The 20871-nt window shown below is 31.9% G+C and overlaps 2 protein-coding genes across 4 annotated transcripts in view; one reads left to right on the top strand and one right to left on the bottom strand.

The window, feature by feature from the left end:
• Positions 1 to 3269: 3269 nt before the first annotated feature.
• Positions 3270 to 20871, top strand: part of LOC136984235 (U3 small nucleolar RNA-associated protein 15 homolog) — a 20702-nt gene continuing 3100 nt past the window's right edge. The window contains exons 1-13 of one of the 2 annotated variants that reach the window (XM_067281140.1): positions 3270 to 3391; positions 5377 to 5469; positions 5559 to 5743; positions 5810 to 5933; positions 6423 to 6477; positions 9451 to 9576; positions 12332 to 12464; positions 13331 to 13415; positions 13490 to 13645; positions 15079 to 15180; positions 15244 to 15365; positions 19127 to 19185; positions 19257 to 19421. In XM_067281140.1, the coding sequence (XP_067137241.1) occupies positions 3302 to 3391; positions 5377 to 5469; positions 5559 to 5743; positions 5810 to 5933; positions 6423 to 6477; positions 9451 to 9576; positions 12332 to 12464; positions 13331 to 13415; positions 13490 to 13645; positions 15079 to 15180; positions 15244 to 15365; positions 19127 to 19185; positions 19257 to 19417 (1491 nt within the window). In that variant the 5' untranslated portion in view covers positions 3270 to 3301 and the 3' untranslated portion in view covers positions 19418 to 19421. Of the gene's footprint in view, positions 3392 to 5376; positions 5470 to 5558; positions 5744 to 5809; positions 5934 to 6422; positions 6478 to 9450; positions 9577 to 12331; positions 12465 to 13330; positions 13416 to 13489; positions 13646 to 15078; positions 15181 to 15243; positions 15366 to 19126; positions 19186 to 19256; positions 19860 to 20871 lie in introns of those variants that run through there. The other variant, XM_067281139.1, reaches the window with a different exon arrangement.
• Positions 19099 to 20871, bottom strand: part of Edc3 (Enhancer of mRNA-decapping protein 3) — a 23397-nt gene continuing 21624 nt past the window's right edge. For both annotated transcript variants that reach the window (XM_067281137.1, XM_067281138.1), the window contains 4 exons: positions 20541 to 20864; positions 20324 to 20477; positions 20017 to 20234; positions 19099 to 19946 (listed from right to left, as the gene is read on the bottom strand). In XM_067281137.1, coding sequence (XP_067137238.1) covers positions 19618 to 19946; positions 20017 to 20234; positions 20324 to 20477; positions 20541 to 20864 — 1025 coding nt within the window. In that variant the 3' untranslated portion in view covers positions 19099 to 19617. The remainder of the gene's footprint in view (positions 19947 to 20016; positions 20235 to 20323; positions 20478 to 20540; positions 20865 to 20871) is intronic.

Raw genomic sequence — 20871 nt, 5'->3', positions numbered from 1 at the left:
CCCAATTTGCACAACTTGGCGTTACGCAGTTATTGAAGCTACTGGGCATGGTAAAAAATTAAGACAACATAAGCACAATTATTACAGATATTACAGGTAAAGAATTTTGAGAGTCCTGCCACAAATAAGCTACGTATTGATTATTGACCATAACGAGTAAAAATTTAAAAAACTAATAATTAGGTTTAAAATTAATAAATACAAATGTATTCTGACAGTTTATGAGTTAATTATACTTTCTATTTGCAAAATTTTCCCAACATTAACACAAACAGCGGCCGGATGGCCGAGCGGTCAAGGTGGTAGCCTACCGCTCTGGGGGACCCGGGATCGAATCCGAACGGGTCGAAAAATCCCCAGGAATTTTTCAGGGGGTGGTCCGTTCGGATATGTCGGGCCCCGTCCCTCACCACCCGGTCGCCCCATTGTGGGCCTGGCCGAACCCATAATGGGCCTACTAAAAGAGGCCCTCTTAGTGCCCACAGGGCGGAAAGAGTTAAAAAAAAAAAAAAAAAAAAAAAAAAACATTAACACAAAATAAGAAAAAAGTGAATTTTTAAGAAATTTGCGGGATTTCCCGGGATAAGAAAAATTTCCCGGGTTAAAAAACAACCGGGATCCCGGGATCCCGTGATCCCGTTTGAGAAACCCTACCTCTCACCAATGAGTTAGTTACGTGGAGTTTTCCGGAGTTTTCTTCTCGTGTTTTCATGTAAAAGGGATCAGTTTCCCATAGAAACTCCTTTCCGAAGGTCCCTTGACAGATCGCTCATTGCCTTATTTCATCAATCCAATTACAGTAAACCTCCCTATATAACACGGGTTCATATAACACGGTTTCCTGTAACACAGCGAAAAAATGATCGGTTTCGTATAACACGCTAAAAGAGACTCGTATAATAACACGGTAAAACGTCATCGCCGACTCGTGTCGCGACAAGATTGGTCGAATCTGGAACAATAGTGGACTAGCAGCCGAACTACAGTATAGCATCGATTATCCGACTTAATTTGGGACTGGGGTTGGTCGGATAACCGAAAAGTCGGATAACCGAAAAGTATGAAAAAATACATTATTAGTATAGTGTATTAGGCCTGGTTTAAATACTAGCCTCCCTTTCATGGTCGAGCCAGTGCTGCCAGCTAAAACATGCAAATATTTAACAAAAATAATATTAAAGTAGCCAAGACATAACCTAACATTGTAGCGCCACATCACTATGATCACTAGCGGACATTTGAATTTGCCGACTAGAACGCGGTCGGTTAACCGATAAGCCGGTTAATCGGGGGTTGGATAATCGATGCTCTACTGTACTTGCCGCCGTCTAGCGCCACGCGTATATACGGAGAGTTTAGGCGGAAAAGTATTGATAAATTTTTATACAGTTCTTGTGAAAACAACATTTACAGTATTATTCAACGGCCATAAAAATTATATTTATATTAATGATGTCTCCAAAGTTCAGCGAATTCTTCGCAGAAAGAATAACTTATCAGGAAACGCATCCGCCGTTTGATGAGTCGCTCCGCGACGAAAACAAGCTTAGCCAATGGCGTCTTCAAACGGTGCACATTCGGTAAGTAATCCAACAATTTTTTGTTTATAGCATAATTTAAATGGATTATTTCCAAAAAATTATACGTGATTTGGAAATGTTGAGTCAAATTATTCTAGAGTCGATTAATTTTATGGAAGAAAACCTTTCAAACAGCCGTAGCCCCTAAACTGCACACGTGCTGGGCTGTGATTGGCTAATATATTTAAGGGCTCGTACAACACGGATTCATATAACACGGAACGTTTCTATCGTGTTATAGGGGAGTCTACTGTAATTAATTTCGGTAAAAATGAACACACTGTATGAAATTTCATTGAAAATTTAAATTTCTTACGAATAATTTTTATCTTATTTTTAATTTTGTTGACCTTTTATATTAAAAACAATAATAATTTTATTCATCTTTTCCTCATTTCGATAACAATTAAGATTTAGAAGTATGGTATTTTTGCCAGAAACTATTGTACACTTGAGGTTATTTTTATGATCCTGAAGGGCATCGCCATCTTCATATAGAGCAAAAAAGTCAAAAGAACAGTAAGTTCAGTAGCAATCATTCTCAAGATATTCTCCAAAATTGTGGATGAGTCTATAGCGCACTTAATATTTATCTAGAAATAATACTCCAACTAGTTATTCCTTTTCCTGGTATAATTTCTAATATTTATCATCGTCATCATTATGATTTGTAAACAATTCCGGTGTGGATCTAAATGTCTGTTCTGTTTAAGCTGAAGATGTTTTTGATCCTTCCACCTACTTTTTGAACAGCCTGTTAAGCGGCTGTTGCCCATTCTTAATTATGGAAAATTAGAATTCGAGAATTTTAATCTTACTTTTACATTTCAAATTATACGTTTAAGACATATTTAGTTTACTTAGAAATTAAATTGAAACAACATAAAAGATTATTTAATTTGAAACAATAAGATACAAAATAATTATTAAATTCCTCAAGAGTTTATCATCGTCGTCATCTAATCCATTGAAAAATTACGAAGAGTTCGGGTGATGATTTTATCCAGTTAAAGAAAAAAATCGCTAAATATAACATTTCATTAATCATTATTGAATCGGTCAAAATTTCAATACACTTCGTTTTACGCGGCGATTAAGGCATTAGCTTTCCGTTCTAGGGAATCCGAGATCGAATCTGTGCTGTCAAAAACCCTACAAATTTTTCGGAGTGATCTGACCGGATATATCGGTCCCCGTCCCTCACCACCCAGCCGTCCTATTGTGGGCCAGGCCGAACCCATAATGGGCTTGCTATAAGAGGTCTTTTTAGTGCCCACAGGGCGGAAAAAGTTTAAAACATGGCGGCGCGACGGTGCGGGAAAATACACGAACCTTCTCTGGAAACTTGTGAATACAAACAATTCTGAAGTTAAGAGGGGGGGGCTTTAAGAGTGGTTGGAAATGGGGACCATCACAATACATATATATATTTTGACTTTCATATAGATAATTAGGCGCAAAAATTTAAAACTTTTGTGGCAATTATGAGATGAAACAAATGTAAGTAAACTGTATATTGTAACATTTATAATTTATTTTATTATTTAATACAGTTAATTGTTTTGATATTAAAAGCTAAAACCGATCAAAATTACGGATAAAATTTAATTTTTATTTTATTATTAATGTAAATTAATAATAAAATAAAATTTATTATTTTTGAATATTTTTTTTGAAAATTTTTGAATTTCACCGTTAGGGGGATTAATATCTTTGTCAAAATGGCGGAATTTAAGAGAACGGAAATTTTGTCTTTTCCAACTTCTCAACCAAAAGCAACGTTAGAAAGCAAATATTGGAAAAATTATGAGGTGAATAATGTTTTCAATTAATAATCATGCTAAATAAATTTACAGAATACAAATAATTATTTTAACAGTGAATCTTAGACACGTCTTGGTAACCACGTGTGTTCCACGTGACTCAATCATATTTGAAAACAATGAAAGTAGTTTAGTGCTTTGAGGATAAAAATATTAAGGTTTCGGTGATCAAATAGGGCCGAGATTTGTCGCCCCCACGACCAAAAAGGTTAAAAGGAATATGATCCAAAACATGATCTTTCATAAGTCTGTCTTCAGGGCATTCTTGGTCACTAGATCCTACCTGCTGTATATATGATTTTACCAATTTATTGAACAATAAGCTATATATGTAAATATAGAAACGTATGACGACGATGAATTGATAATTTTTTTAATGTAAATTATATACATATGTAACTTATTTCAATTGCAGAATTATACATAATTTAGAAAAGAAACAGCTGGGAACAACAGTTAAATCAATGGCTGCATTTAGCATAGCCAACAGTTGTAACTGAGCAAACGTTTTTCAATCAGTAGCTGTTACGTAGTTACATTTGCCGAACGATGAGTGATGTATGCGTTTGAACAAAAAGCAGCCATCATTGGTTAGTTTCAGGTACCAATAGGTAGCATAACTGAAAGACGCTACTAAATGTGACGTCAAAATATCAGACGTTCCGAAACAGCACTACTGTAAAGGGCATTTAGCAGAAAAGTACTCGACAGTTCCAGAACTGTCGGGTCTGCTGAATGCAGCCATTTTGAATTGTTTCAGTAACATATAAGTTAGCACTTATTGTGTATAAGAAAGATAAGACCAGATTTTTCACAAAACAGAATTATGTATCAGTATTAATTGTTTGAAGAATTGTAGTGTGTTATATGATAATTTTAGTGGCTACCTGTGATAAGTGTACAGTCTTTAGTCTTGAGAGATTGTGTATATCTGTTTGGAATGTTAATTATATTAGTTTAAATCTCATTTTCAACTAATCAGTCTTTTGTTCCGTCATTAAAAAGTGCTTTGTATAAAAGTTATGAAATAAAATTACCAACAGATGACGGACCAGTTTATAATATCGCATTTGTCTAATTTTTAGCAATTTATTAGCTTAAATTATTCAAAATTTGTAATCTGATAGGTATGAAATATCTAGTCAAAGAATAAAATTAAGATTCTTTTATTACTGAATAAACAATGAATCAATGCAAAATTTGCAACTGCTTTTTCAAAGAATGTCATCAAAATTGAGGACAATACTTTGTGGAACTAATACTAAAATCTCTTTTAGATATTTGTTGGACAGTGATTTTACATATTTCATTTTTGAAAATAGCTTATGGTTGGCTGTAGTTTGATACATGGTATATCAAGGGTCTCCATTAATATATAAAATAGTTCAAATAATTTGATCCGGCCTTTTATCAAATTGCATTTTATGTTATGATTTTAATTAAATTCTACTAATGCTTTATTTGGATGAGTTTTTAAAATATAAAATTAAATATTTACAATTATTGAAGTCTTTTTTATAAAATTTTATAGACGTTACTATTTTCTCCATTTGAAAAGCTGCTTGTATTATCTGTGTAGTTTAAAAGTTATATTTTCTTTGACTGAGCATCCAAGATAGTGAAAGATGGAGCTCAATTTATCATACTAAGCAAATTCTTCGGATGAATATTTCGTAAGTGCCAACCTCGATTTAAACCCGAGTTCCTTCAATAAGGTTGAGATTTAGATTATTGGGTTTCGGAAAGGCCGTAGCCAGCCGCCTCAGTCATCCTGCCATTTGTGATAAAGATAGAAAATTAATTATAAACCAGTCAAATATAATTATTATTATCAGTAAAATTCTGTTTGGAATTTATTTAATAACAAGCAATTTCTTAATTCAAGTACATTTTTAAACTTTATGCTATTAAATGAATTTGATACAATGTTTTATATAACTTTTTTCTAATGAATTTACTAAAATATTTTTTAGTTTCCAATCTCGGTGAAGGATTACGGACCAATTGATTATCTCGATTTCTCTCCGGAACCTCCCTATTATTTTGCCGCAAGTTGTTCGTCTCGAGTAAGTGAAAACTTCATAAATTATTAATTGATATTATTTATAAAATTAAATATCTAAATTATGAGTTTTTTTTTTTTTTTTGAAAATAGGTGCAGATTTATAGTCCCAAAAATAACGACGTTTGTCGAAGTTTATCGAGGTTTAGGCAAACTGCCTACGGAGGATCATTTCGACACGACGGTCTGCTTTTGGTTGCCGGCGGTGACGACGGAAATGTTCAACTTTACGAAGTGAAAAGCAGATCATTACTAAGAATATTCAAGGACCACAAGGCGTGAGTTTATTTAATAAGTAATCATTTATGTGAGAAGTATAATAATATTACATTATCTTTTGATAGAGCAACACATAGGTGTAAATTCACAAAAGAGGGAACAAGAATTGTTAGCTTTTCTGATGATAAATCTGTTAATCTTTGGGATGTACCAAGTGAATCTAAGATACTGACTCTACAAGAACATCAGGTAAACTTTAAAAGGCTATAATTCTTAGTAAAAAATATATTGAAGAATACAAAACATAAAATTTTTGTTTTCACAATCCATCATTTCACGGTCACCATTGACAAACCAAAAAAACAAATCTTCACTTACAGAGATGACCTTTTATTTGAGGCTGCACCTCTGTACAAAAATGTAAATTAGTTATATCATAAATTAAAACAAATAGTTTATTAATTCTTTTAAAATTTATATATATTGAATATAATCACCAGCTTAAATTGGACAGAACTTTATTTAATGTTAATCTGCTTTAATATTTTGGAATTTCTTTTATTCCATCATTAAAAAGTGCTTTATATAGAAATTATAATTAATAGAAGAACAATAAAAAGTTAGCAATAAAAATTTGAGTTTATTGATTTTTTTTGCTTATCCAGTGCTTATTCAAGTAATCAAACATCTACAGTTTATGTTTCTTGTAAATAATTTTATACTTTATCACATTTTTAGGATTATATCAGAGCAGGTGCTATCAGCAAAGCAAGTGAAGATATATTTATTTCAGGTATTATCAGTTCTATTTTCAATTTTATATGTTTGTTTAATGTATACTGATATCATATATTGTATATTGTATTCAAATTTCATGGGTTGTTTCACTCATGCTGATTCCAAACAAAACTTCCTATTTGTGCAAAAGCCTCGATAAGAACCATGTGTGAACTATTTACTCTTGTAAATGATATTTGATTTTATAAGCTTTAATAGAATTACAATGATTTCAGAATTACAACCTCGGCATCAGTGAAATTTATGCTAAGATTTGTGAATAAACATATGAATGAGAAATCACACAAGCAAGCAAGTGCAAACATATTATTTAACATGTAAAATACAAATCACTTTGGCAACATTTAAACATAATTTAACAAATTTTTTTCTAACACCTTTCATTACATGTTGAACAGTCAAAGAGAAGCTGCTACAGAATTATTATATTTCATATTCTGTTTTTCTTGTATATCTTCTCACATCTGGTAATATGTAAATTTGTGTAAAATTTGCATGTGTGTGTTGAAATACACATGGTCAAAGGCTAATGAAATGTGTCAGAAATGAAAATATATTCCAGTATTTGTTTCCTGCATCAGCTTGAAAAAATCTTATATAATGCACTAAATGAAAAGTGTTTTACTACATTGTTTCTCTTAATTCTGTTTTAAAATATAATACAAAGAAATAAGTGGTTGAACTTCACTGATGCATTTAAAAACAGTCACTTAGTTCACATACTTCAATTGATAACATTCAGTAAATGTTAGGTCTTGTTAAACCTCTCAACCTTGAGATTAATAATTCGGTATATTTTTTATACATGATTTTTACAACTTTTGATTGTTGAGCAACCAGTAATACTGTTATGTGGTCTATTATTAAAGTCTTTTGCATTATATGACAGTTTGAATCTTAAATTACCAGTAATAAACTTTATATTATGTATGAAATGTAAACATTAATTTCTTATCACATAACTATTTGTGTTATTGCATACTTTGACATTATACATTAGTTTTAATGCCTTGCTTGTGAATAATAAACTCGACATTTTTATGTACATTAAAGTTTGAGTAACTATTGAATAAAACATTGGATGTCACAAGTATCTACCAGCACATATGGTCTCTGTTGTTGCAGCAATATGGCAATCTGCATGATTTATTGCTTTGTTAAATAACTTACTACTATTGACTTTGAAATAGATATTATATTCTTGCTTTTAACAAGTGATTATCATGTCTGGTAGATGTTTGAAAGGCGTTGCTATCTTTTCTATATTAAGTTGCAGCCCAAAAGAACTCTAAAGAATTTTAAATAAGTCATTTATAGAACTAATTAAGATAACTTCTTTAAAATTGCATTGAGCAACCAGTAATATTTTTCATGAAAATAAAAATAATATATCTACCAGAAATATTGTTTTCAAAGTAGCTTTATAATGTGCACTGAATTGTACTTAATAGTTACTTCATTGAAGCACAGCATTAGCAAAGCTTCTTCTATGAGGCTTACAGAATTGTGTTCGTTCTCAAAATCCATTTGATAGATTTTCATTAAACTATGCCATTTTCCATTTGTTGAGATGAGGAACTCAAAATGTAATAAAAATGGGGATCCATGATTTCGTTTTCAGGATTGTTTCACAAGCATGCGATATCTCATGGACACTAGCATGTCTTGTATGAGCTTGTAGAATCAAGTTTGTTCTCAAAATTTAATGGATCAGTTTTGATAAAACTTTGCCATTTTCCATTAATTGAGACGAGGAATGTGGGTCCATTTAAAAATGTAAAAAATCCAGCAAGAAATCACTTAACTTTCCCGGCAACATTTAAAATTCTAGTGGCACTATTTGTTATGATAGCTCATTAAAAAAAATTGTTTACATTTTTAATTATCATAAAATGGCAAAAAGCTTAATTGTGAGGGTAGGGATGGGTTTTATAAAATTGTAAATGCTAATAACAAGTAAAATTGTTATTAAGTGCAACCCTACTCAAGATATGACACATGACTGCCTTTATCTTTCCATCTCGTCGATCTTAAACCACCAAAATTTAATAGTGTCAATCCCCCTAATACACAAACCTTCCTGAAAAATTTCAGAAATTTTCAAAAGCACAGGAGTTATTAAGCTTCAAAGTAGTGCCCCCCACACACACAAACAGATGCGCACACACACACACACTAACATCCATACATATAGGAAAAAACTCTGAATGTTTTTGCATTTCTCGACATTTCAAGGTCCCAAGTCCAAAAATGTAAAAATCTTAGGGGGTGCTCATTCTTTGACTGATTACCATACTTTCCCTCTGTTTTCTATAACAGAGCCAGGAAAGTAAAAATAAAAATAAAAGTCCACAACTTTGTTTTTGATATACAAAGTAATTACAGTGACAATGCCCATGCTCGTTGATGCGACAAGCACACCTAATGGAATTTAGTCCTAGGGGTCAAACATGAAAATAGTATTATGTGCACTTAACGAAAATAGGCACTAAAAACAAACAAAGCAATCACCATCGATTGCATTGTTCTTGGATTGTCTCTCCGTACCTGGCCAGTGCAAGGATAGTGTCTCCCGTGGCCTGCAGGTATGAGGATAGCCTCTTTTGTCGTGGCAAGTGCAATTTTTACCTGTCCGTGTCCATCCGGTACTGCACAAGAATTGCCTCTTCTGTGCCTAACAGGTGCAGGGATTGCTTCTTTCCTTCTGGCTCTGCCTCAATACTATTGCGATATGACAAAGTTGTGCAATGCTCTAGTTTAGTTTCACTTTACTGAGCACGCAGTCCATCATTCTTGATGTGAAGATTAACCAGTCACTAAATAAAACTACCAAATTATTCAATTGCAAATTCATTACTCATTCAATAAATATATGAATATTATATTGCAATTTGAAGAGGTTAAAACTAATTTTAATTATGTTTTTAAACAAATTAAATAAACTTTTAATGTGATTTCATATTTTCAGGTTCCTATGATCATACGGTGAAGATGTATGATGCGAGGACTTCCAAAAGTATTCTTTCCGTAGATCACGGTTGTCCCGTAGAATCTGTGTTAATGTTTCCTTCTGGAGGTGTTTTCGTATCTGCTGGTAATGTATTTTAACTGATGCTTACAATTAGCTTATTTTCATTTATTTTAGAAAAATCTAGATGTCTGTCTTATTTTCTATAAGAAATTTACATATTTAACACATTACACATAAATAAATTATAGACTTATATAACTCAGAATTATTTTTAAAGTTGGGATAGAGCCAAACTATCTGTAAAATCTATTCTTTCAGATTGATATGGTCAAGGCCTTTACTGGTTTGACCATCCAACTTTTAACTTACATATTAGTCACTCCCCCCTCCAGAATTTTGAATAAATCTAGGCCCATTTTTAAATTTGTATATTCTGTCAAACTCTGTTTAATTTTCGAGATTATACACACCATATTTTAGGGCATATAAGACATCTTCATTTCAGCATAGAATATTTAACTAGGACATTCAATAAGTAATGCACATAGGTCTTTTTCTTACTCAAGGTTTATTTTTTTTTTTACAAATCCAAATATACTACATTATTCCCCAATTAATTGGCTACAGGTACCCTTATTCCACAATCTCCATTTAAATCTATGGCATCACACCATCTAGATGCCAGAGCCTGTATGCCACTTAGGAAGTGGCTGAGAGAGAGACCAGCTGACATCTCCTATGATTTGCTCATCGTTGTCTTATCACTTCCCTTGGATAGCATCCTTCAGGGGGCCAAACAAATGGAAATCAGACTTCAAGCAACTCTGCATAAATGGTCCTTCTTTGCTCCTTATTGTTTTCAGTTAGTCACAGGTTATTCAAAGGTTCATGCCAAGTGGGTCCCTAAGCGGTGGATAATTGTGTTGGCACTACCCACAGAGATGCCTAGTTGAGCAGCAAGTTGGTTGTTACTCGCCTGTCGTCTCGAATAAGCCTATCGGCACATTGAACTGTATCTGGAGTCACGGTAGTGTGTGGCCATCCTGAGCATGGAAGATCTGACAGTCTCGCTTTACCTTGTTCTGTCGTTGACACTCTGCCAACCCAACGACTGACAGTACTCCTATCCACTGCTTCATCTCCATAGAAATGTTGTAACCATCTGTGAATGTTTGAGATGGTCTTGTGCTCCACAAAAAGAAATTCAATCAAAGCTCTCTGCTTTATGTGTGTCTCAAGTGCAGCTGCCATTTTAAAATGGAAACTTTGTGCCGTTATACAACAATTGTTAAAAATATGTTATGCAAAGTTTCGTTCAATTCCAATGAAAGGCAATAAAATTATGTGCATTATTTATTGAACGGCCTTCGTAGATTAAAAGTACAGTCAAACCTCGGGTTACGAATGCCCATTAATGAACAATTTGGTATATGAACAAAATTTTGAATTTTGAAATATTTGCTCCAGTTGCCATACAATAGCCAGGTTTCCAAACAAGCTACTCGGCAGAGCCGGCCACCAATGGTCGACTTCCTATGTTAAAGAAAATCGACGATAAGACTACTGATTTGGTAGTGGCACCAAGATTCACTTGCATCATTAGATGTCACAACACAAATTGTTGATGACTTCATTATTCAAATTAGATTTCAATGCATGTGCATGCAAGATACTACTTCTATTTATCAGTATGTGTCACAAATAATATTTTGGAAAGTTTGGTTGAAGTGCTTGTTGGTCTTGTTTGATTTGGATATACAGTATATCATACAGGCAGTTAGAGATGAGTCTCTGTTTATAGCACTTTTTTGTAAAGTGTAAGTTGCAGTTTTGGTTTGTGGTGACATATGTATATTAAAAGCAAAATCATCTATATTTATAATATTGTATTTGCAGGCATTTTTATGCATAAAATATAGGTAAAAAGATAAAAAAAAAAGTTCGCTTTGGGGGTTGGGAACAGATTAATCCATTTTACATTGTTTCTTATGAGAAAATTGGTTTCCAAAACAACTTTTAGGAGTGAATTAAGTTCATAAACCGAGGTTTGATTGTATTTGGTGTATCCTTCCTGTGCTCTGGTACTCCACCCTGTTAAAAAATAATAAACTTAGAATAGGGGTCACCCATAGCCTACTGAAGGCTATTTGGCAAATTTGTTATACTATAAGAGATCACAATTTCACACATAAAATGCCGAGTGATTATTTTATTTTATTTTTTTTTAACAAAAATTGCTTCTTATATACCACAAAATAATTATTATAATAAATTTCTAATTTATTTCTAAAGTAAAAAGTGAATATAAACAAACAAACATTTAATTATGATCTATGTGACAAATTAGAAAATTCATAAAAACAATGTTAGATCATTATAATATTAGACCTTTTTATCCTAATTCACACGAAACCATGTTTCTGTTAACTGTATATTTAATCAATATGCAAATGGTAAAAAAGTGGCCTTAAAATCCCCGTATATGTTAATTGAAACTTCTGTCTATTGTCTACATAACTTTTAATTTTTGTCCGTTTCTTTCTGGACATCACTAACCATATTGATGGAGCAAAAAAAATTGTTATATATTAAGTCAGGAAATGCAGGACTATGCATTTTTTTACGAGTGACAACTCAAGAAATGTACTACAGAGTGACTAGCATGTTCACTATATTCACAGTTTTTCATTCTGTTATTATTTAAAAACAGATAAAAAAAAAACCTTATAAGTGTAAAATAATAATAAATAGAAAGAAATTTAACTTTTCGTATTATTTTCTAATTAGTATTTTAATAAACAACTCAATTCATGATGTCAAGCTGCACTTATTATCTGTAAATAACTACATTGGATTTTTGTTGCCTTTTTTATTTTAGGTGGTACAACAATTAAAGTATGGGATTCTGTGGCAGGAAGACAATTGGCACAATTGTCTCAACATCACAAGACTATCACTTGTCTATGCTTTGCAAATGATAATAAAAGAGTTATGTCTGGTTCCTTGGATAGGTAACTAAAATTTTTTTATTATTATTAGAATATTAATAAATTATCATAGTGGTTGCATAGATTGGATCATCATTTGCCATCCCTTACCTAATGATTTTAGATTGTACACATTGTAGGCCCTATTCATATAAGTTTATGTAATATAAAGCCTGTATTGTGACATTTAATATTGTACGAGGTTTGTGATCCTAATTAATACTGGATAAAGTTCAAGTAATAATACTTCACACACACTTGGCACTATAGAAATAGGCATTCTTAATAAATAATAATCACATTTCAGGAAGCCAAGAAACATTTTTGTCCCAAACTAGGACAACGTAGGCTCAAATTGGACACAAAGATTGATCTTGTATTAAATTTGAAAATAAGAATAAACTTATCAGAATTCAACGGTAGTTCGACATTTAAAAAGAAAAGCCTCGCACACAATACACATTAAATCATTAAGCGTACCACTTTTATGTATACTGCATATGGATTTTACTTTTAACATCTTTGAATTCAACTGATGTAAATTCTAAGCTATTGAACTATTATTAAGAATGCTTACTTAATGAAGCCAAATAACTAAGTAATATATAGTTGTTAAATAAGGCCATAAAAAATGAGAAATGCTAGACAAGAGCATGGATTGCTTATGATTAAACACATCAATGTCATCACCTATGTTAGCTTATATTCTATTAAGTTTGTTACAGTTGAACTTTTATAAGTGTTATCAGTTGCATGCTGACATGAACATATCAGCGTAGCTAGCATTCACTAATCAAAATCATCATCATATACATAATGTATTGCAAATAATTTCTTTAAAATTAAGGTTAAATTCATTATTTTACAACAGATTTTGTTTTTTAATTTAGACACGTGAAAATTTACGACGTCTTAACTTACCAAGTAGTTCACACGCTGGACTTTCCTTCGCCGCTTCTCAGTATTGCCGTTTCAGTATGTAATTTGTTTTTATATATTTTGACACCGTATATAATATTCTAAAAATAACAAATTTCATTTTAAAATAGCCAAAAGATAAAATAATAACTGGAGGAATGACAAATGGACTCATATCAATCAGTCATCAAAAAAACTTAATAGAAAGCGAAAAGAAAGTTAGAAAAAAAGGAAAGAAGCCTTTAATGAATTATTATATTCCAGATAAAGAATTTTATCCTGAACAAGTAAGAATTATTATTATTATTATTATACACTGTTATTTCTACATTATTTATTTGGAAAGTCAAAACAATTTCCTCAGTTAACTAAAAAGTATAAACCCTTAAGCATTGAGGACATAACTTAATCATAAGAATCTGAAAAGCTTTTATTTTGTTAATTGAAGACAAAAATTTTTAAAAGAATTTCAGTATAGCTCGGCTGAGATTTAAGTCACCGTCGCTACGTAAACAATTCTTAAATACTTTAAGCAATAAGATATAAAGACTCAGAAACCACCAAACACCTTATGTTGCTGAGAAAAAATTTAATAACGTAGCAAACGTTTTCAGCCAAACCTGTTGGCCATCATCAGGCTAAGCATATTCGAATGCAAACAAAATGGAACAAAAATTTAAATACAAATAAAATAACGGATGAAATATACATATAATAATAATAAATAACAAAGAAATATAAAAATATGTATAGGTTAAATATACATATAGAAACCTAGGGATTAGATTAAGGGAACACAGGTACAAACATCAGCAAAAGATCTAACGCCACAGTTCTATCTCAGATGGCGCAGGTTGAAGGCTCGATAGTCAAATGGGGCGAAGCAGGCATTATTAGACCTGTACATTCACCGACTTTAGCATTTAGCGCCGAGAAAATTGAAATATTTAAGAGCAGATTGCATAGTACCTGCATTAATGCCAGGGATGCTGAAGGGTTGCCTTCAGCCTGGAAGTATTTAATTAAAAGATTTGAGAGCTCTTAATTTAATGCCTTGATTTTGTTTTCATTGCATATCTTGCATTTATTGGAATTTCATATAATTTATTATTATGTAATGGCTTAATATTTATTTATTTATCCTATACATATTTTTATATTTCTTTGTTATAATTATTTTTATTATATGTATATTTCATCCGTTAGTTTATTTGTATTTAAATTTTTGTTCCATTTTGTTTGCATTCGAATATGCTTAGCCTGATGATGGCCAGCAGGTTTGGCTGAAAACGTTTGCTACGTTATTAAATTTTTCTCAGCAACATAAGGTGTTTGGTGGTTTCTGATTTACATATTGCTGAGTGAGTTCATTTCGATATAAAGACTGTCTCTTTATTGAAAACAAGAATTACACTCTAGTAATGGAACAGTGCACTTAAATGACTTGATATGACAAGCTAAAGTAACATTAATCAGCAACAAATTGTACAAAGTATTAAAATCCATGTAACATGTTGACAATAAATGATTTTCTATGTAAGAAGTGAATATTAACTGAGGTGTATTTAAGCTGGAAAACTTTTGTTCCTGATCCATTGATAAAACAACTTAGTACCAAGCTTATTGTAAGACAAGAAATAAAAAAACAGACACTCTCATGACAATTTTTGCAATTTAATTTGGAAGTTTTTAGAAATATTCATTTAAAAATTTTTTTTAGGAAGATATTAAAGTTCCTCACAAAGATAGAAAACTTTATGCAGCTCACGATCAGAATCTGCGCAGATTCCAACATACCAAGGCCTTGGACATAGCTTTAAAGGTAAACATATTCTGAAAATAATTTTTACTGAGTAGAATGATTTTACATTTCTTAAATTTTCAGTCTAAAAAACCCGAAGTTGTGGCAAGCGTATTGAGCGAACTGATGAGGAGAAATCGTCTAAAAGCAGCTCTTGTCGGAAGAGACGAAAAATCTATTAATCCGCTAATGAAATATCTTGTAAGGTAGGAAATTTTACAGTAAATTCTTAATTTTCTATACATAAAAGCAAAGTTGGATGCTGCCTTAAAGCCCTCTGATGGGCCCTTTATTTTTTGCACATGGGTTATTTGTAAAAATTTATACTATGGCTAAAATTATGTTGAGTGAGGGTGCTGGTTTGATGATTTTAATACAAATACAAAAGAATATTCTCCCATTAAAAATCAACATCTCAAATAAAACTTCTGTAATGTCTTAGCAGATAAGGGATCAGAGCTGGATGTCAAATGCCAACATGTTAAACTCTGTCTTGAGAACTAAAAGGACTTAAGTACTTTTATGCACGAGTCATATGTAAATTGACCTAAAGGTTGGATACGACAGTTGCATACTAGAAGATTCTTCCTTTATTTTAAACAAAAATACTATATGATTTTCCAGGGTTAAGAATCACATCTCAACACCTTTACTGAATCAGCCATCTAGTCTCTAAGTGAAGATTTTCTTGTATGCCAAGTAGAATGGTCTCTCTTGATCTTGGTCTATAACAAATGATTGTATGTCCACAATAAAAGTCCATGGAGATGTACTTAAATATATTTAATCCACCTAGGTTCATTTTTATTTTGTACATAATGATTTGGAGTGCCCATTTTAACATCAAAACTGCCCTCCTCCTCGTTTTGTTCTTTTCACTCTATAAAAGGGCTTGATAAGCCCTTTTATAGAGAGATAATTCAGAGTTGCAGGTTGCCAGTCCAAGGTGCACATTCATCAGAAAGGATAATCATTCTTACTTTATTTTGCTGTTCCAAACTAGAATTTTTAATGATACATACACAAAATGTCTTATTCACATATTTTACATTAAATGAGTTTTTAGTTTCATCATTCTCACCTTACTTGATCCTTTTACTACTGGCATGGACATGAAAATTATTCTTCAAGGAATGCTTGACAACTAAGAAATAAATTCATAGCAAAACTTTCCATGAAAAAAAAATTTAGAAAAATTCAGTTATCACTAACAAAAGTCCTCTTATATAATAATAGAGTAATGTAAGTTGTTCCAATTCATTAAAAACCATTACAGGAAGCACAAAAGCTTGTTTTAACAGTGTCATAAATTGAATCTCAATTTATGACACTGAGGTTAAGAATGTAATTGTACAGACACAACCAACTAAAATATTATTTTGATACACTTCATACAATAATAAACTTTAGCTAATAAAAATAAGGATAAAATTTACAATTTTGTATTAAATTGCACTAAGCATTATTGACATTCAAGGAATATAAGTATAGTACAATTAGGAAAATATCCTGGCTACAGAAATTTTGCTATTGTACAGAACAGTGCAGATATAAATCTGCAAGCACAAATCAACAGCTAATTATGGGCAATTATTTATTGCGATATCATCACAATGCCAGCATGAAATTTTTAATCATTTTTTAATTTTAAAAAAAAAAATCACACAACTTCCAGTCAGGACTAGAGGTTTATATATTATTATATATTATAAAAACAGACCAGATATGGAAATATTAATATTTCCATATCTGGTCTGTTTTTATCTAATTAACCCATTCAAGATTAACAAAGGACGGACGGACGACAGTGGGAGTGTATAGGTCTGTAATTTGAACATTTTGGCCCAATAGAGCAGAGATGTACTATAGTGGGTTTTTGCAAACCAAAATTTTTAGGACAAGTTTCATATTTAGGAATCTGATAGTGTCTTACCACTAAATCACAAAATGTTTGCTGTGTAACAGTTGACAAGAATTAAATGTTTTATGCACAGAGTTAAGGTTCTGCAGTTAATTTAACTGGATATCCTTTTAATAGTTGGAATCCTAAGCCATGTTAGAATGTGGTTAAGAAAAAGGATTCAGAAAAATAAACTTGTCATATAATTAAAACTGGAAACTAATGTAAAATCCTTAAAATTCAACCAAAAACTAATATATATATATATATATATATATATTACAGTAAGATCTTGTTTAGCACTTCCTTGATTAATGCAGATTCAATATAACATGATCTGCTCAAACCTGGGAGAAAACTCAAAATTTATGCCAATTCAAATTATGGCATTTTGTTGATTCATATATAATACGATTATTCCCGAACACAATCCATTCGGCAAAAGGTGGCAATTCGTCATAGTGTCGTACTTCCCCTAAATCTATGTTCGTCTGATGCAATTTTGGAAAAAAAAAAAAACATTGTGGATGCTATGGGCAATATTGACTTCACTTGGCAAGAATTAACTGATAAATGCATGGAGTGTGGAAAAACATAGGGCCAGAGGTATTCAAGGATTCTCAACAAGAAGAGCCTATAGTTGACCAAATTGATACAGCAGGACTAGGAAATATTGAGGAGTCACACTGCATGTTTCTGGCAAGTGTCTTACCAATGATGACCTTCAAGGAATTTGTGTAGAACTGGAAAATAGCAATTCTGAATGAAGAACCCAAAGAACTTGCTAGAGATTTCCTTAATAAAAGTTTGGTAAGAATAACTGAAGCAAATGATCCAGCTTATGAAAGGAGTGCAAAAGCAAGACGAGGCATTTTGGATGTGATCTCCTGCTACTGACATTTGCCCAACAACAGAAAAAGGAAGCAACAAATGACACGAAACGACAACATTGCAAAAGAAACAAAGAATTTCAGAGAGCCAGGACCTTCATCACAAAAATGAACTTAATATTTCTGTGTGCATATGTTATGCAAATTAATATAAAAATAACACAATGTTACTTAAAAGTAAATAGGAACACGTGACCAAAAATAACTGTGCTAAAATGACCTCATTTAGCAATTTGTCTAGGAATGCTTAAGCGCTAAATGAGGTCTTACTGTAGTTTCATTAATGAATCGAATTAGGGAAAATTAAATTCTAAGTTGGTACAGCATATGACTAATAAGTTGCATAAAATAACTCCTCAGTTTAGTTCATAAAAATTTAGAAGAAATAAAAACTAATTTTTTGAAAAAAACCTACCAAAAACAATTTACATAGTTTTGTTTTGAAATCTGACAGCATTTAAATTATCCTGCCAAAAACTGCAGAATAATTTTTGTAATAGTAACAAGCATTTAATGTCTTAGAAACATATGACACATGTGTTCACTATTGTTAATGTTTGTAGTGAAAAATGACTAAACATAAATGGATGGGATGCAACAGTGACCGAGAAGTGGTTAACTTCTATCATTACTTTTCATTTAGATTAAGTTTATTTTATTCTCAACTCACTAATAATGTGAAGTGTAGATACCATTAATAGACTTTCATTCAATTTTCATTGCAATTCAAAATATTTGTCCTAATGTCAACAGTGATCTGGTAGCTTGTGTCTGATTTGAGCACAGATGAGCAAGAATGTCTCAAAATGTCTTATAAAATCTTCACGATGCTGTCCATAAATGTTTCTTCACATCTAAGAAACTAATTTGTCATTGATGTGTTTGAATTTGGAAGTTTTGTTACATATTCCATTTGACAGAATTGGCTCCTCATGTGATGAATGTTTCCAACGTGGAATTTGCTTATTAATCTTCAGGACCTATGATATATAACAAAAATAATTATGTAGAGCTATTTACTCATTTTTTCATTGTCAAAAATTTAACATAATTTGGTTATGTCAACTTTGTTGTGGATTCCAGTTTAAATACAAGAATTAAGACAATACTACTTATTTAAAAAAGTAAAAAATACCATTTCAATAAAGGTACTTTACAACACAATTTTTATTTTTAGGTATATCGGAGATCCAAGATTTTCCCGTATACTTCTTGACGTTGCCATCATGTTTGTCGGTAAGTACTTTGCATACCAAACTTTGTTTTTAACACTATTAATACAAATATAACTTGCAATATTTTCTTAGATATATACTCCACAAACATAAATGAACACGTCGAACTGGTCAATCAGTTTAACAAACTGAAAACAGTCGTAGACAAAGAAGTATCATACATTGAAGAAACAATGGAAGTTTTGGGGGCTATTAATTGTATTATAAATAGCAGCAAACAGTTTGTATCTTAATTGGGTATGTAATTTGTGATTATTACAGTAGAAATTTTAAACTTTTTGTATTAAAATATATTTTATCATCATTGGATAGTATATAAGTTTAAAAAATTTGACACTTGTTTCACTGTAGGTTTTATTCTGTAATGAAAGAATCTGTCCTTTAACGTGTTTTATACATACATTTTTGATCAACGTCCACATGAAAAAGGTGATTAAGTACTCTTCAGATATAGAGGAATGATGAATTTTGAACCAAACGGAGAAGTATAATTTACTCCCACCCTTTTAAACACTTCCTTTGGTAAACCAATGTCACATAGATAAAGACTGCAGTGATCATTAAATGCAAATGGCATGATTGAAACCAACATCCATTTTGGTTCCAGACAACTACCTTCGGGGGGACAATCTAAACAGAGAACGGGTGCCTTGCACTGTAGAGCCCACTGGATGGCGGCAGAATACCAAAAATGTTCCGACGGAGGAGGCCTCTCGTATCCATCCAGAGCGCCAATGATTATGTCTACGGTGGAGGGCATATCTATAAATAAAAATTTTAATTATAATCTTAATTATTCTTTAAATGAAATATTTAAAAGATCATATCAGACCTAATACTGAAGAAGTCTTCTTTCCATTAGTTAAGGCAAACAATGTCAATTCCTTAGAAAAGCATTCATTTTTTGATGATGTGGGAGGAACCAAGACAGTTACGTTGACACCATGGTTGGCTAAATGCCTTCCACAATTAATTCCTTGTGCTCCCTGTGTATGTAATCCACAAAGGATTACTACTGTTGGCCTTTGGTGTGAATTCTGTGGACTCAACCTGAATTTTTTTTTTTTTTTTTTTTGGAAGTATACTGTGAGTCATGTATAATGAAGTGAAATTAAGCAATGAAAGAAAATGTAGTGTACCTGTGACTACCTCCCAGTAATTGAAGAACCATTTCTGTAGTTGCTCGCCCAACCATTTCGAGTCGTCTTTCTACGGCAAGACCAAATTCTTCTGCCACTTTCAGTAATTTTTCTTTCAATTCTTTACTAATACTTGGTATAACTAAACCTGTATCTGAAATTCGAACTATATTAATGGACTTAAACGTGTAAAAACAAAGATGAAAAATGAATTTACCTGTAACAAATATCCTGTCTACATTACAAGGAACAGAAATCTGATTAGACACAAAAGTTTCTCCCTCTAGGACATTTTCATCACACCTATATCTTTGTTCTCGTCTATTACAGTCTACAAGACGTACAGAATCTCCTTTGGTGTGGGCATTAATTTCATCAAATACTGCTTGCTTATCAAAAAGTGCCAAGTTTTTTTCAAAATCAAAATCATTTTCTAAAATGGAATTATCGATTGGAACATTGAAACACTCATCATCTCTTTCCATGTACCATTTTCTATTTTCATTCTTTTTTGGAGTGGAAACTTTCTTTCTTGCTTCCCCTTTAAA

This window comes from Centruroides vittatus, unplaced genomic scaffold (genome assembly GCF_030686945.1).
Source record: "Centruroides vittatus isolate TY-2023 unplaced genomic scaffold, ASM3068694v2 contig_911, whole genome shotgun sequence".
Classification (NCBI taxonomy): Eukaryota; Metazoa; Arthropoda; class Arachnida; order Scorpiones; family Buthidae; genus Centruroides; species Centruroides vittatus.
The sequence above is the reverse complement of the archived record's forward strand: the minus strand, read 5'-3'. Positions and strand labels throughout refer to the sequence as shown.